At 39.6% G+C, this 13,121-nt stretch overlaps 2 protein-coding genes across 2 annotated transcripts in view; one reads left to right on the top strand and one right to left on the bottom strand.

Moving 5' to 3' along the window:
- Positions 1–13,121, bottom strand: part of LOC109034903 (uncharacterized) — a 320,455-nt gene that overhangs the window by 164,671 nt on the left and 142,663 nt on the right. The gene's annotated exons all lie outside the window — the stretch shown is intronic.
- LOC140224915 (uncharacterized) lies at positions 54–7,332 on the top strand. Its single transcript, XM_072302029.1, has 2 exons — positions 54–509; positions 6,347–7,332. Exons 1-2 carry the CDS (start codon positions 279–281, stop codon positions 6,914–6,916), a joined length of 801 nt encoding a protein of 266 aa, XP_072158130.1. The 5' UTR covers positions 54–278; the 3' UTR covers positions 6,917–7,332.

Genomic DNA, 13,121 nt, shown 5'->3' with positions numbered 1-13,121 from the left:
CGCCACGCCTCTGATGTTTACTGCACATCTCTGCTCTAGTCATAAGAGCCAGACCCTATGTACGAGCAGTTCATACCTTAGATTTTCCGAGCAGTATGGACTCTCACCTCATAACCATTTTTACTTTCTCGCTCCCTAGGGTAGAGGAAGTGTTGTCATCCTTCAAGAAAGAAACAAAAGTGGAAATTTCATCATTTTTTTCAGTGTAAGAGGAACGGTTATACTTTCATCCAGTTTTTCATTCATTGAAATCACTTTTTTCAGTGTTTTATGGTCTCATGATAGTATTCTGCATCAAAAATACTGATACGCTCTGCACTTTCCCTAACTGCGGCAAGACTGTTCCAAAATCTCCAAAATTACACCGAGGTTACTCATGGTTGGACGCTTCCCGAACACTCGATCTAACACCAGGGAATGTCTTTAAACATCCGGTCCTCTCCGAAGTCCTCATGATAGAAAATGAGCTGATGGTTAGCCTGGAATACAAAGTCCGTCCCCTCCAGAAGGTACGTGAACGATAATCAATTCAAAATGATTAAACCCGAGAGGGGGTGTCCGTAAATTACGTAACACTCCAGGGAGTGGGTGGGCACTCATAATTTGGATTACAATTTTCAATAAGGAGCCACTATCTTTGGCTATTCTATGAAAGCACATATCTGCATAGGGAAACCAATAGCATGTATGTTGTTTCTAAAATGGACCAGAAATAGGGCTCCTTATCGTAAACTGTAATCTATCTTGTAATACATGCGTTCTCATACATGTGTTTTGACCAAACTTTTACGTAAAACACGATTCCCTCATCGAAAATTACTGAAATCAACTCCTAACTGAGCTATCAACGTTTTTATTTTACATTGGTTACGGGAAATTCGAATTGTCCTGTCACAAGAAACACAATACTCTACGTGAGCTAAATCGTGCCTTACAACGGTTTTGGCAGGTTTTCTCAATCGAGCATTGTTCCTTTCCTAACCTTTATTGCTCAAATTGTAAACAATTTGATGTGGCTGAGTCAAAGCGTCAAGATTGAGGTTGCCCTATTTTTGTTTCGCAAAGACTACCACGGTAACGTTTAGTGTGCGATTTGACTCACCATTGACCATTGCGTTTTCATGAGCTGGAGGCTTGAATCCACGCGTCAAGAAACATGAAATATCTTGGTTAGGAGTTGATTTCAGTAATTTTCGTCGCGCGAATCGCGAATCGTGTTTTACGTGAAATTTTGGTTAAGAAACATGTATTAGAATCCTTAACTTCATACCTTGTCTACGTCACGTATGTGTGTCTTCCGATTAAACGTAACATTTATCGTGATACGACTATTCGACCACATGGGAACTCACGTTGCCTACACAAAAAATTGAAGGCGAACTGGTATGGTATCAAAGGCACAATTTTCTGTCTGGTGATAATCTATATGAGAAACCCCTGTCATTTAACGATGATACCACTAATTGACCACGTGAGGGCTCGTGTTGCTTGCATCAAAAATTGAAGGCGAACTGCCGATGCGTTAGAATCACCTCTCCACATCGCATTGGGTGATAGGATATCAATGGTGGAAATCCGCAACCATGTAACTCGGAAAACGCGATTTTTCAGGAAAGCGGAAAAACTGTCTACATTCCTCATCTTTGAAGGTAGTGGGGAAATAATCCTTGAGGATGGCAGGGATAGTATGCTCTCACCGTAGATACTTCTTTTGTCTTCTGAATGAACGCTACATTTGTAGTCATACCACTATTCGACCTTATGAGAACTCACTCTGCCTACACTAAAAATTGAAGGCGAACTGACATGACGTTAAAGTCCCCTCTTACCGCCCGGTGTAAAGCTGTATTTCTAGTGTATTCCGAGATAGTAGACGAACGAAGTAGTACTATCTATGACGAACGCCATGAATGGACGATCCCCCGACACCAAAAATGTCTGTTATAAAATGCGCGCAATTTTTCACTCAAAATACTAGCAGGTGTTTTACGCCAAAAATTCGAATTTCCATTCCTCGACCTAAATTAAACCTAACTTTTAAAAAACTGCACTCCTAAAAAATCCACAACTGGCACTGAATTAATCTTTTTCGCCGAGAAAAGCCACACATTCATGAGTCTACGTCATAAAAGTGCTGAATTTTTGGAATTCGGATTGGTTAAAAAACATAAATTCTTAATTTTTTGGCAGGAGCTTGCAGCGCAACGGTTTTAATGTTTCCACGTTTCACTGCAAAGCACATACCTCAGCGCACTGGTGTGTTCGTTTCGGTCTATAGTCTAAAGGAACATGAAGCTCAGTGTTCCTGGCAGTTGCCAGCAGTGGCGTTGCGTGTTTTACGATATATCGATATTTCCCCGTTTGCAGCTATGGTGAAAGATCGATTATGAAGGTGTTCGTTTCAAACACTCTATTTATCGATCCTTTTCCATAATTTCAAATGGCAGGTCAATCGATATATCGCAAAGCACGCTACTAGTTGCTAGTGGATTAACGGAACACAATCTTGCATTCCTTTAACACTGTGTGTTCACTGAAAAACATGCTGGCTTCAATTAGACTCCCTCCGACGGGGAATAGACACACTTCTAGTAAATACTGTGTTATTGGAATTCAATGTTGTGTTCTCGGTTTTTTCACCAGCGGGTACACCTGACATTTTTTTTTTTTTTTTTTTTTTTTTTTTTTTTTTTTTTTTTTTTGTTCTTTTTTTAGTGATACTGAGCTGCATATTCCTCAGAGCTCATAATCAAAATATGAGCTCACAGGTGCGTTCGACGATTTTTTATAGTGGAACCTACCGTGTTGTCGAAAAGAGCCGTGAGGCTCAAATCCTCGAAATTGATATTCCTTCAAAATTCGCTATGGATCGCTTCGCTTCGATCTAATTTAGATGAAACCACCAATGCAGCTAAAAGTGCAAACTTCGTCTTATTTGTATAAAACGACACATATCGACGGTGAAACTACCAAACCACGTATCTCGTTTGCGGTGTTTAAAAATCTACGCTCACATTTTATTTTTTTTGAAGCAGACCAAATCAATATCATTCCTTGAAATTTTCACGGAATTTTCTCCGCACAAAGAGGAAAAATCACAGAAATTTTCAAGACTGGATGTTGAGTAGTTTTTCATTTAAAAAATAAAGTATGACAGGAAGTCTGCAACGTCGCAAACCGAGATACGTGGTTTGATAGTTTCACCGTCGATATGTGTTGTAAAAGCCGCACGTGTGCAAAAATTGACGTTGTTCCAGACTAAGCAGTTGTAAAGGGTATTATTCGGCCAGAGAAGTTTGCTTACTGAATAAAATGGCGCCCTTTTCTGCTCATTTCTAGCCTTGAAATTGAACGGTTGTGTCCAGAATGCAAGCATGAAAGCATGCGAGAGATATCACTTATTGCTAGTTGTCTTGTCTGAACATAGCCTAACATAAAAATGAAAAAGGTCCTGTGAAAATAAAACTCGGCGATTCTTAATCATCCAAACGATTTCTGTGACTTTCAGATGATTTGTGGTAATTTGAAAAAGAGCGGAGGTTTCTTCGAATGAAATTTTCCGCTCTGACGCAACTGGGCCCTTTTGTTAAAAACTACATTTTTCCACTTTACGGTTCTCCTCGGTAACACGGCAGGCATTCTGAAACGTTAACACAATTGCGCGGAGAATCTATAAATAAAAATGAGATTATGTTACTTTTTTTTTATTCAATGCGGAATTCCGAGAATACGATGTACCGTGACGTAGGCTATTTCGCTCACAATCTGCTCATCAGGGTGTGCAGTGTGCTGTCATCACCTGCATCATGCACCTGCATCAGGTGTAGCTGTGTGCGACAAATAATATGGTACATTCAGTGTCATCAGGTGTGTTTTTATTCTTTAGGAATCGCTTTCCCTTTCTTAGGAATGCTGTATACGCATTTTGCACATTGCTAGTATCGATTTTTAGTACGGCGACTCCGTATTTTCAGTCGTTCCTGAAACAGCTTCATTGTTAAAAATTGAAGAGTGAAGTTTTTTTTTAAACCAATACAATTTTTTGGAGAAAAACTGACTCACTTGCGGAATTTTTTTTAAGAGGTGGGACGCGTTTCGGGACATTCGATCCCATCCTCATAGCCAGGACTTGGTGTTCATCCTGTAACGATGTTCGTAGTGAAATTCGGTGCCGGATTCTTTATACCGCCCAAAACCCCGAGTGATATGAATGCGAGGTGAAATAGCACCATAAAAGCTATATATCGCTTAAAACCCCCGAGTGATATGAATGCGAGGTGAAATAGCACCATAAAAGCTGTATATCGCTCAAGAACCCTGAGTGATATGAATGCGAGGTGAAATAGCACCATAAAAGCGTATGGTACTGCCCAGAAAAAGTAGATTCCGCCCTGTTATATTAAGTTACCCGGCGAGGAGAAAATATTCCGCTCCGCATTCATATATAGCACTCCGGGTTTTTAGGCCACTTATAGACTCAGGCACAGAATTTCATTCCAAATTTGATGAACAGAGATTCTTACTTGAGAGGTTTTTTATATTTGTTTATTCAGTAATTAAGGTTTACATTTTGACATGATGGAAAATTTGCACACACAAATTTTATCACCTCATCTGAGAGTGCTTAATGAGCTGAGTTCGCAGTATTTTTCAATTTTTTTTTTCCTGATATGGGTAATTGGAGGCAAATGGATTTAAAAGGGAGAAAATGTGCCGGCTCGTGGCATCTCCTTTTGAATACATGTAATTTGCCAGATTCGGTTATTTCGTCATATTCCCTCCAATAATTTTTCAATTGAGAAACTAAGGATATCCTCGTGCTCAGTTTTCCTAGCAGTTAAATTTCAAACATAAAATTCTCCATTGTATAAAAGATACATATAGGTAACAGTGCTTATAGAGAAACTTAACTTAATAAAACCCCCGGGAGGGTATTACATCGGGGGTGGTTGAGAGGCTTACAAAGTTTACATTGTGGTTCAAGAAGATCCTTACCGTAGCATCATAAAAAGCAAAATTTGGACGTTTTTCTTCCAAACGGAACTATGTGCATTATGACGTGAGCCCTGTAATGAATATATTTTTATGGGTTTCAGGGCTCATGTCTTAATGCACATAATTCCGTTTGACAGAAATACGTCCATTTTCGCAAACCTAGAGTACAATTCAGCAGTATTTTAAAAATGGGTCCTGGAGGGGATTAAATTATTGATTTACCACCACAAAAATACGAGACATGAAAGAAAATATAATGTAAGTTTTGTGAATTTAATGAATAGATTCGCCTACCCTACAGTTTGTCAAAAATATAGAAATTTACCCTCCGTATTTTGTACTTTTAGCAGTGGAAAATCATTGTAATCCCTTGTAAGTATCCAATTACAAAGTTGTACTTCTGAATTTTACCGAGATCGGCGAAAATTGCCCTTTTCCTTACGCATATTTTGAAGGCTCCCTTACACCTCTCTCAGTCGCAATATAAACCAATTAGAGCCTCTTGAGGAAAGGAGCTGTCTAAGGAACGAATGTGAATACAGTCCATTGTCGACATCATGGACCAATAAAGACCTTCTTGGCAATCTTGGCAATGGTGGACACTCTCACTTTCAGAACTTTAACACTCAATTGTTGACCTGCCTACTTGATGGATGTTCAACAACGTGTTGAGTATTACGTTTTGCTAACAAACCGAAGTTTGGTAGACGTGTGCGGTTCATGATATCACCCGGAGCTTATCATCCACCTAGTAGCAGGTCAGGTTAATATCCAAAAAAAAGGGTGATGATTGTTGCTCCCTTATAATTTGTCTTATGAAAGTTTCTTATGAAAATCTCCGAAAGTTAAAACGTCCATCTGTCGCCAAGAGGTCAGTGATGCCGTGCTAAGGAAGGATGCCGTATGAGCCTCCAGACATCGGCAAATTTCGTCCCAGAAAATATCTATACTAGAGGAAATTAACGAATTTTTCCTTTAAAATTTTCACAAATATTAAATCATATTCCAGACAAAATTCTGTGAATAGTCGGAAGAAAAAGATCCACAAATTTTCCCGAAAATTTGGATTTGTCAAAGGAAATTTGGCAACGTCTGAAGGCTCATACGGCGTTCTCCCTTAGCACGGCAGAGTAGAGGGTCTCTCTTTGTCTCCGGTCCAGTGGCGTGGCGTGCTTTGCGATATATCGATTGTTATGCCATTTTAACCTATGGAAAAGGATTGATAAACAGGGTGTTCGCAGCGAACACCTCAATAATCGATTCTTTACCATAAGATTAAATAGCATAACAATCGATACATCGCAATTCACGCCACGCCACTGCTCCGGTCAACATCCACGTTTTTGCTTAGGCTCTCCGGCTGACCCGCTACTGCGTCTCCGACACCATGGAGAAGGGCTGGCAACTGAAGGCGGTCAAGGAGTCGATCACCGAGGAAGTCCGTCAGAAGCGGATCGCGCTGGCGACGATGCTGGTGGATCGCGACCTGCCCTACGAACCCTTCCTCTGCAACCTGGGGCACTGGTGGAACTACATCCTCTACGGAAAGCGACCCCTCCCCTGGTGGCCGAGGCACTGCCCTCTCGCAAAGAGTTGGGACGACTTCACCGTCGAGCAAATCAAGTCCGGGGAATTCGAGCTCTCCGATGGCTACGGACTCCACCACGATTTCCCGGTCCAACTCGAATCCGACGGAGTTTATTTCGAGTGTTTCGGACCCAGCATGGCCCGCCGAGCTACCCTCCCGAAGCGACTGTCCAGAGTCTCGTCAAGGTCGAACTTAAGGTCGTCATCGAAGTCCTCATCGAGGTCGCTTTCGAGGACCGTCGACCGAGCAAGGTCCTTGTCAAAGACCCTAGCCGATGCTGTCGGTCCCTCTCTGCAGATGAAGGAGCGATCAGTAAGCGCCAACGGGAACTGAAGAGCTTTTACATGGACGTGTTTCTGCTAAAAGGAACCAGAGACGGGTTGGAATGAAGGAGTGTATGCTCGTTAGTTGAGGGCCGTAAGAATGGATGGGAATTATGAAGCGCCAGTGACGTCAGCGGCGACGATCGGCACGGGGAGATCGACGTCGTGGCTTTTAAACTCAAGAGCCCTGTTTACAACGCTATTAATTAGCATATGCCCACGGTTCTTGAGTGCCGCATATTCTGGCGTCAGTTCGGGTTGATTTAATGTAAAATCCCACTTTTTCATTTCCGCGAAAGGAATCCAATCTACTTTTACATTGTTTCTTATGCAGCTCTCTAGAGCACACAGCACACCCCATATTTCCAGCACGTCTCTAATTCAGAGCTATGTCCATATAACTTTATAGAACTTTCTTTTATGATATTTCCACAGTGAGTACTTGCGAATGTGCTATTCTGAAGTGCACCTGGATCTTTTATAAGTAAAAGGAATATTTAAATACAAAAAAAAATTCTAAATATTTTGGAGTATTTTTTTCATACGGAAAAATTTGGATTTTTTTGGCCATATAAACATTAAAAAAGATTAACAAGATTTTCAAAATAAACATATAGTATTTTATATTTAGTGTAATTTCAAATAACTCACTTACTACCAGCTAATTTACGGCTTACAGTCGTGGTTGCATTTACGGTTCTTTAAATTGGTTTACTTAAATTTTACATCAACAGTCAAAGATGAAGAAATTTAAAAATGACCAGGAATATCACATGGCTAAAGATGTAAATCTATGAAAATATTGCCAAAAAAGTCGAAACCTCTTGCCCTTTTCATTTTTAAGCATTTTGCCTAAAAACTTGACAAAAAGAAACGAATTTCAGTCATCTCCAAATGTATAAGGGGCTCTTGCATGCAAGAGATACAGCCAACTTAACACACTTTCTCACAGTAAATTTGCCCTAAAATCATGTTGGGCACATAAAAAAGTCTGAAATCCATTCCCTAGCGCGCAATCTGCGTAGTTTGTAACACGCTTTTTCTAGTTTACCGCTAAGCGGGCAGTTTTTCTTGGTGGCCGGCAGTCAGGTTTGTCCGGAGGGAGACAACCTGAGTAAACAACCAACCTCGCAAACTGTTATAATCTCTCCTTCCGTAAGATTTCAGTTGATTCGAAGCTCTTATTTCTGCAAAATGAAGAAGAAAAGGAAACAAACGCTTGAAATTTATTGAAATCACACAATAGATAAAGCTAGTGAAATCGTCTGTTTACTCATATTAATTTTTCTTACTCCTCTACGCGTGCAAATCTGGTCGATGATGACTGAAAAAAACTGCCCGCAGACGCGGAAAACTTGGAAAAGCGTGTTGCAAACTGAATTTCAGACTCAACGTGCCCAAATTGTTTTTCGTGTGATTCAACCCATGAAAAGTATATTTATTTGGGTGTACCTCTTGCGTACAACAAACCTATTGCTTTATGTAACCTACAAAAAATAAGTATCTGAATTTGGAGAGAGCTCGTGAAGGTAGACACTAAAAGCCTCAAAACACGTGCTCTTGAGAGTGCCCAAAAATTGGATTTCGCAATGCTTTCCATTATTTTTTTCTGATGTAGGGAATAGTATAAAAAAAAAAAAAAATAATTAAAAATGAGAAAGTGCACCACCTAGTAACGTTATCTGGCAGCATTGCCCGTCTAGGCACACGTGTTTTAGTACATTAGATCGTTTTGTCATTTCTCTTCCAATAATTGTTCGATTCTTGAACCAAGGGTGCCATCGCATGCAGTTCGCTCAGTAGTTTCAACTTGAACGCGAAATTCATCCAATTTCAGATACCTGCAAATCCTCCATTCCGAAGTTACTGTTTCGAAATTCTCAAAGTGTGAGATAAAGTAAAAAACAAGCGGGAAAGCTCTAATACGTGAGTATTAGAGAAGCGCTCAGCGGTGAGCGCAATTTTAATGAGTCCCAGATTTAATTTACTACCTATTAACTGAGTATGTTAAAATTTTCAATAATTAAAACATCTAAAATTGTGCTTCCTCCCCCCCCCCCCCCGAAAAAAAATCCAAGATCCATAAGAAAAATAATGATCCATTACTTAAGTACCGAAATATTAATACATAAAAAAATCCTCGATTTCTCATAAAAACAGAGAAAACTATTACGGCTCCAAAAAAATAACTTTTCTAGATCATTTGAAGAAAATGTATCAAATATGAACGTATCACTTAACGAGGCCAAATTAATTGTTTTAAATGATGCCCTAATTGGACACGTAAAAAATATTATAGGTAAATAAATGAACGAAATATAAATATTAATAGGTAAATGATGAGACAATAAACGAAATCAATCAACTGCAACTGATTGTGAGTACTGAAGGTAACTTTTCGCGAATCGAAGGCACCATGTGTCCGCTAGGTTGCAGCACACTACGCTAAAACCTTCTAATGACTCATGATCAGACACAACCTTTCCTATGTTTATTGTTTATGCTCTATGATACTCTGTCTTCGCAAGGTACACTCTACTACAGGTATGGACAAACGGGATGCCGAAGTGGCAGCGCTGAGAAAATCGGCGATCGAGTGACGTATGAAGTCGTACCGTCCATTTGCCGCACATGCCATTCGCAGTCGTACTCTCGATGCTGTCAAATCTACGCGTTTTGACGACTTTCTAAAATTCCATTTGTCCATACCTGTAGTAGAGTGTACCTTGCTGTCTTCGTGATAACAGGATTTCATACAATACAATAATCTACTACGTAATTACGTAAATAGAGAAAGAGAATTCTTACAATACCAGAATTATAACCAGGGTAAACGGAAATTACATTCATTTTTTCCTCCTCATATTATGTTGAGCCTTAGTGAAAAATCTTTCCCACTTTCCTTCCGCAGTTTTCCTTCTGACGGCAAATTGTTAATCATGTTCTCCTGAAAATCCTTGCTTTCATTTAGTAGATTCGGAATTTCTCATAAATTTTAGGAATTTAAATGCGTTTACAGAAATTTCTGGCCAACCAAAGGCAGAAGTTGCCTCTACGCCTTAATTTATAAAGGTAACTTACGTTCTGTGTAATTAATAAACCATACTGGCCCAAATATCTGAAACCCTCTACTGTGATAACATTCGAATCAGTCACTGTTACAGGGACAGTAATATCTTCAATGTAATCTGTAGGGATATTGTAGGTATAGGTATATCGTAACAAGTCAACAGTGAAACTAGCAGACCATGTATCTCGTTTGCGGTGCTTAAAAATCTCCGCTCCCATTTTATTCTTTTGACAGAGAACAAATCATTTTTCCTCCTTGGTTTTCACAGAGTTTTCTTTGCACAGAGAAGAAAAATTGCAGAAGTTTTTATAAATTGATGTTGGTTGGTTTTCCGTGTAAAGAAGAAAGTATGAAAGGAAGTCTACAACGTCGCAAACCGAGATACGGGGTCTGGTAATTCCACCGTCCAACTGTATTTTACAGAAATTACATTGTGAGTATGGAGCTGATCACTAGAATTACTATGCATAGATATGTACCTAGGATAACGGTTGTTGCAACAGTATTTGTCATGAATGGTCCATGACACCTGCAGAAAAGATCGGTGGTTCCTGAGTGATGATAAGCAGGACTCGTAGGTTTCGTTGAAACGCATGATTCTCATATGTATCTGTAGAGGTATAGAGTTTTGGCCTGCTGAGGAGTTGAGTAAATTAGGAGCCATTGCTCATAAGCTGATAAAGTTAGGAGGAAACACGATGAAACTGTAGAACTTTTGATACTTTGAGAATGTAAACAAAGACTCAACCTCAAAAATCTTTCACAATAATATTGTGTACTCAATTTCCAAAAACTCTATGGTTCATGAATTTTTTAATCAAAGGTAAGTAAAAGTTCTCCAACTGGATGAGAGATGGCCGTAGTGATCATTCGACGAAATTCTCTCTGAGCCATTTTACCTATTCATGGAATCAAGTAAATGTAGGTCCCCGTTTATTAGACGATGCGACGCATGAAAAAATGCCAGGCGAAAGCAGTATCTTTTGTTATTGTAAGTCATAAAATCAGGTTGTAGGAAAGAAAACTTCCTCACACATGGAGGTGATGTAACTTTCAACCTCATCTCCTACACAGTCTGGTGGAACACTTATTATCGTCTTACGGTAAGTAATGGAGAAACCTTGTTTTATCGTCTCAAAGCGAGTCCTTAAGGAAGGTTATTTACCTTCTTTACTGAAAAGTAGACAACAGGCCAGTTGAAATTTTGCTCTCATTGAGCGTTCAAATGCCTGTGTTAGGTCTGCGGAGATAACACATAAGGTGTCTTGCAATGAATCTGACGGAACCAAATTCACCAGAGAGTGAATGAGTAAATGAGTCATGAAACCTAGAATTTTTAGTACAAATAAGAGGCTAACACATACCTTTGTTATGGAGCAATGTGAGAGGTAGAATGTAGCGGTTTCAGAGTAGAGTGTTATAAGGAAGATTTATGAAACTGTCGGTGCCGCAAAAAATCTTAGACTTTGAAAGTACACAATTTTCTGCTACTTCAGATATCTCAGATTTTTTGACACCTAGTTAAACTCAATAATTAGAAGTTGTGAACTGACAGGGATGTGATGACGACATCGCTTTGAGAATAACAGATATTCTATGATCAAGGATACACTCGAGCGGTCCTTTTCATAATTTGCAGCGATGAGGTGGTGACAATTACGAAGGTACAAATCCCTGCGCTTGAGCTGCGCAAAATGCTCCAGTCGTTTATCTATGCTATTCAGCATAAAAATGCAAACCGTGTTGTAATTGGTGCTTGAGAACAACTGTAGTACACTAGTATAATGAAGCATTTTGCATGTATCGCAAATGGCAGATCTCCTACCTGACATACTTTAATTAACCCAAAAACACTAAAACAGTCTCTGAGGTAGCATGATAATTGGTCAAATAATTTCACAGCATTATACTTCAGAAACTTTCACAAACTTCACGAGGTGGGCAGAACGAGTCTGAAGACAAGACACGACATACGTTGAATAATTCCAAATATTATGCTTCAAATTTCAGACAATTTCACAATCTTAAATTTCACAACACAATCTTAAACGAGGCGGATGGATTATGGAATTAATTATGGATGGAGGGAGATGGACGAAATATGAAAACACAAAGGAGTAAGCGAGACGCGAGAGAGAAGCAAATACGGGAGAGTAGTGTCATCTGAATCTGAATCGCGGCTATGTACCTACAGAAAATGAACATTGATCTTATTAAGCCAGAAGAGGGCCAAAGACGCCAAAACTCATGAACCAATCAGAGAAGGGCAAAAGGATGGCAATACTCTCCAGTACCTAGGTCAAAGACACATAACCTAGATGTAGGCGAATTCTACTAAGGTCTCCGAATAAGGTTATCACCGGTGGAAAAGTTTTCGGAAAACAGAACGCGAATCTTGAACTTTCAGAAGTAATTATAGGATAACTATAACCGCATAGCAAAGAGAGTTTTAGGACTGTTATTTATTTTCACGCTAATTTGCATTTAATCGTATTCACAGAGGCATAATGAGGTAATCAAAAAAAAAAAAAGTAAAAATGGCGTTTCGTGCATCGATGAGTTGGTGCGCCATTTGATCGCTTGAGCGCACTAGTATACTAGAGCTCTAGTGGCAGGTCGAAATCAAAAAGCGCCGCCTATCGGCGCTGAGCGCTTAATATATTGGTATTTTGTGCTGCGCGTTCAGTTAATTCGTTTTTTGTGATAACCACGTACGAGAACAGAAACACAACTCACCTCAAACATCATTAAACTACGCATTTCCGGAGAGCTGACCTACTGAAACGCAAATATCGACAAGCACTCACGGCAAAAACAGTCAAAACCTCAAATTTTGAAGGACGATTTCCATCCCCGATCAATTTTTACGGACGCTTTCAATCACAGTCTTCGTCAAGTTTCATGACGTTGTGCTATTTTCAGCTCAAGTTTTTCCTTTTTTCAATTTTTTTTTTAATGTACGTGCGTCTATCCTACGAGATGATGGATGTGACTGTTCCGCGAATAGTCCGGTGACTCGTGGTAACCCCTAGACATCCATACCAATAAAATCTGCGTGACACTTAGTGGGATTCAGTGTAAAATTTTGATTTGAGATGAAAGTTGATCGCGAAAGTTGTCTTGTTTAAAACTGGTGAGTCCAAAT

Source organism: Bemisia tabaci, chromosome 6 (assembly GCF_918797505.1).
Source record: "Bemisia tabaci chromosome 6, PGI_BMITA_v3".
Taxonomy (NCBI): domain Eukaryota; kingdom Metazoa; phylum Arthropoda; class Insecta; order Hemiptera; family Aleyrodidae; genus Bemisia; species Bemisia tabaci.
Note: the sequence above shows the minus strand (reverse complement) of the source record. Positions and strands in the feature narration are given on the sequence as shown.

What these genes read in the sequence shown, in the direction of transcription:
- LOC140224915 (XM_072302029.1), top strand. Translation starts at nt 279, where the DNA reads ATGATAGTATTCTGCATCAAAAATACTGATACGCTCTGCACTTTCCCT. An exon ending in AAGTCCGTCCCCTCCAGAAG is followed by an intron (nt 510 to 6,346) that starts GTACGTGAACGA and finishes GTTTTTGCTTAG; the next exon opens with GCTCTCCGGCTGACCCGCTA.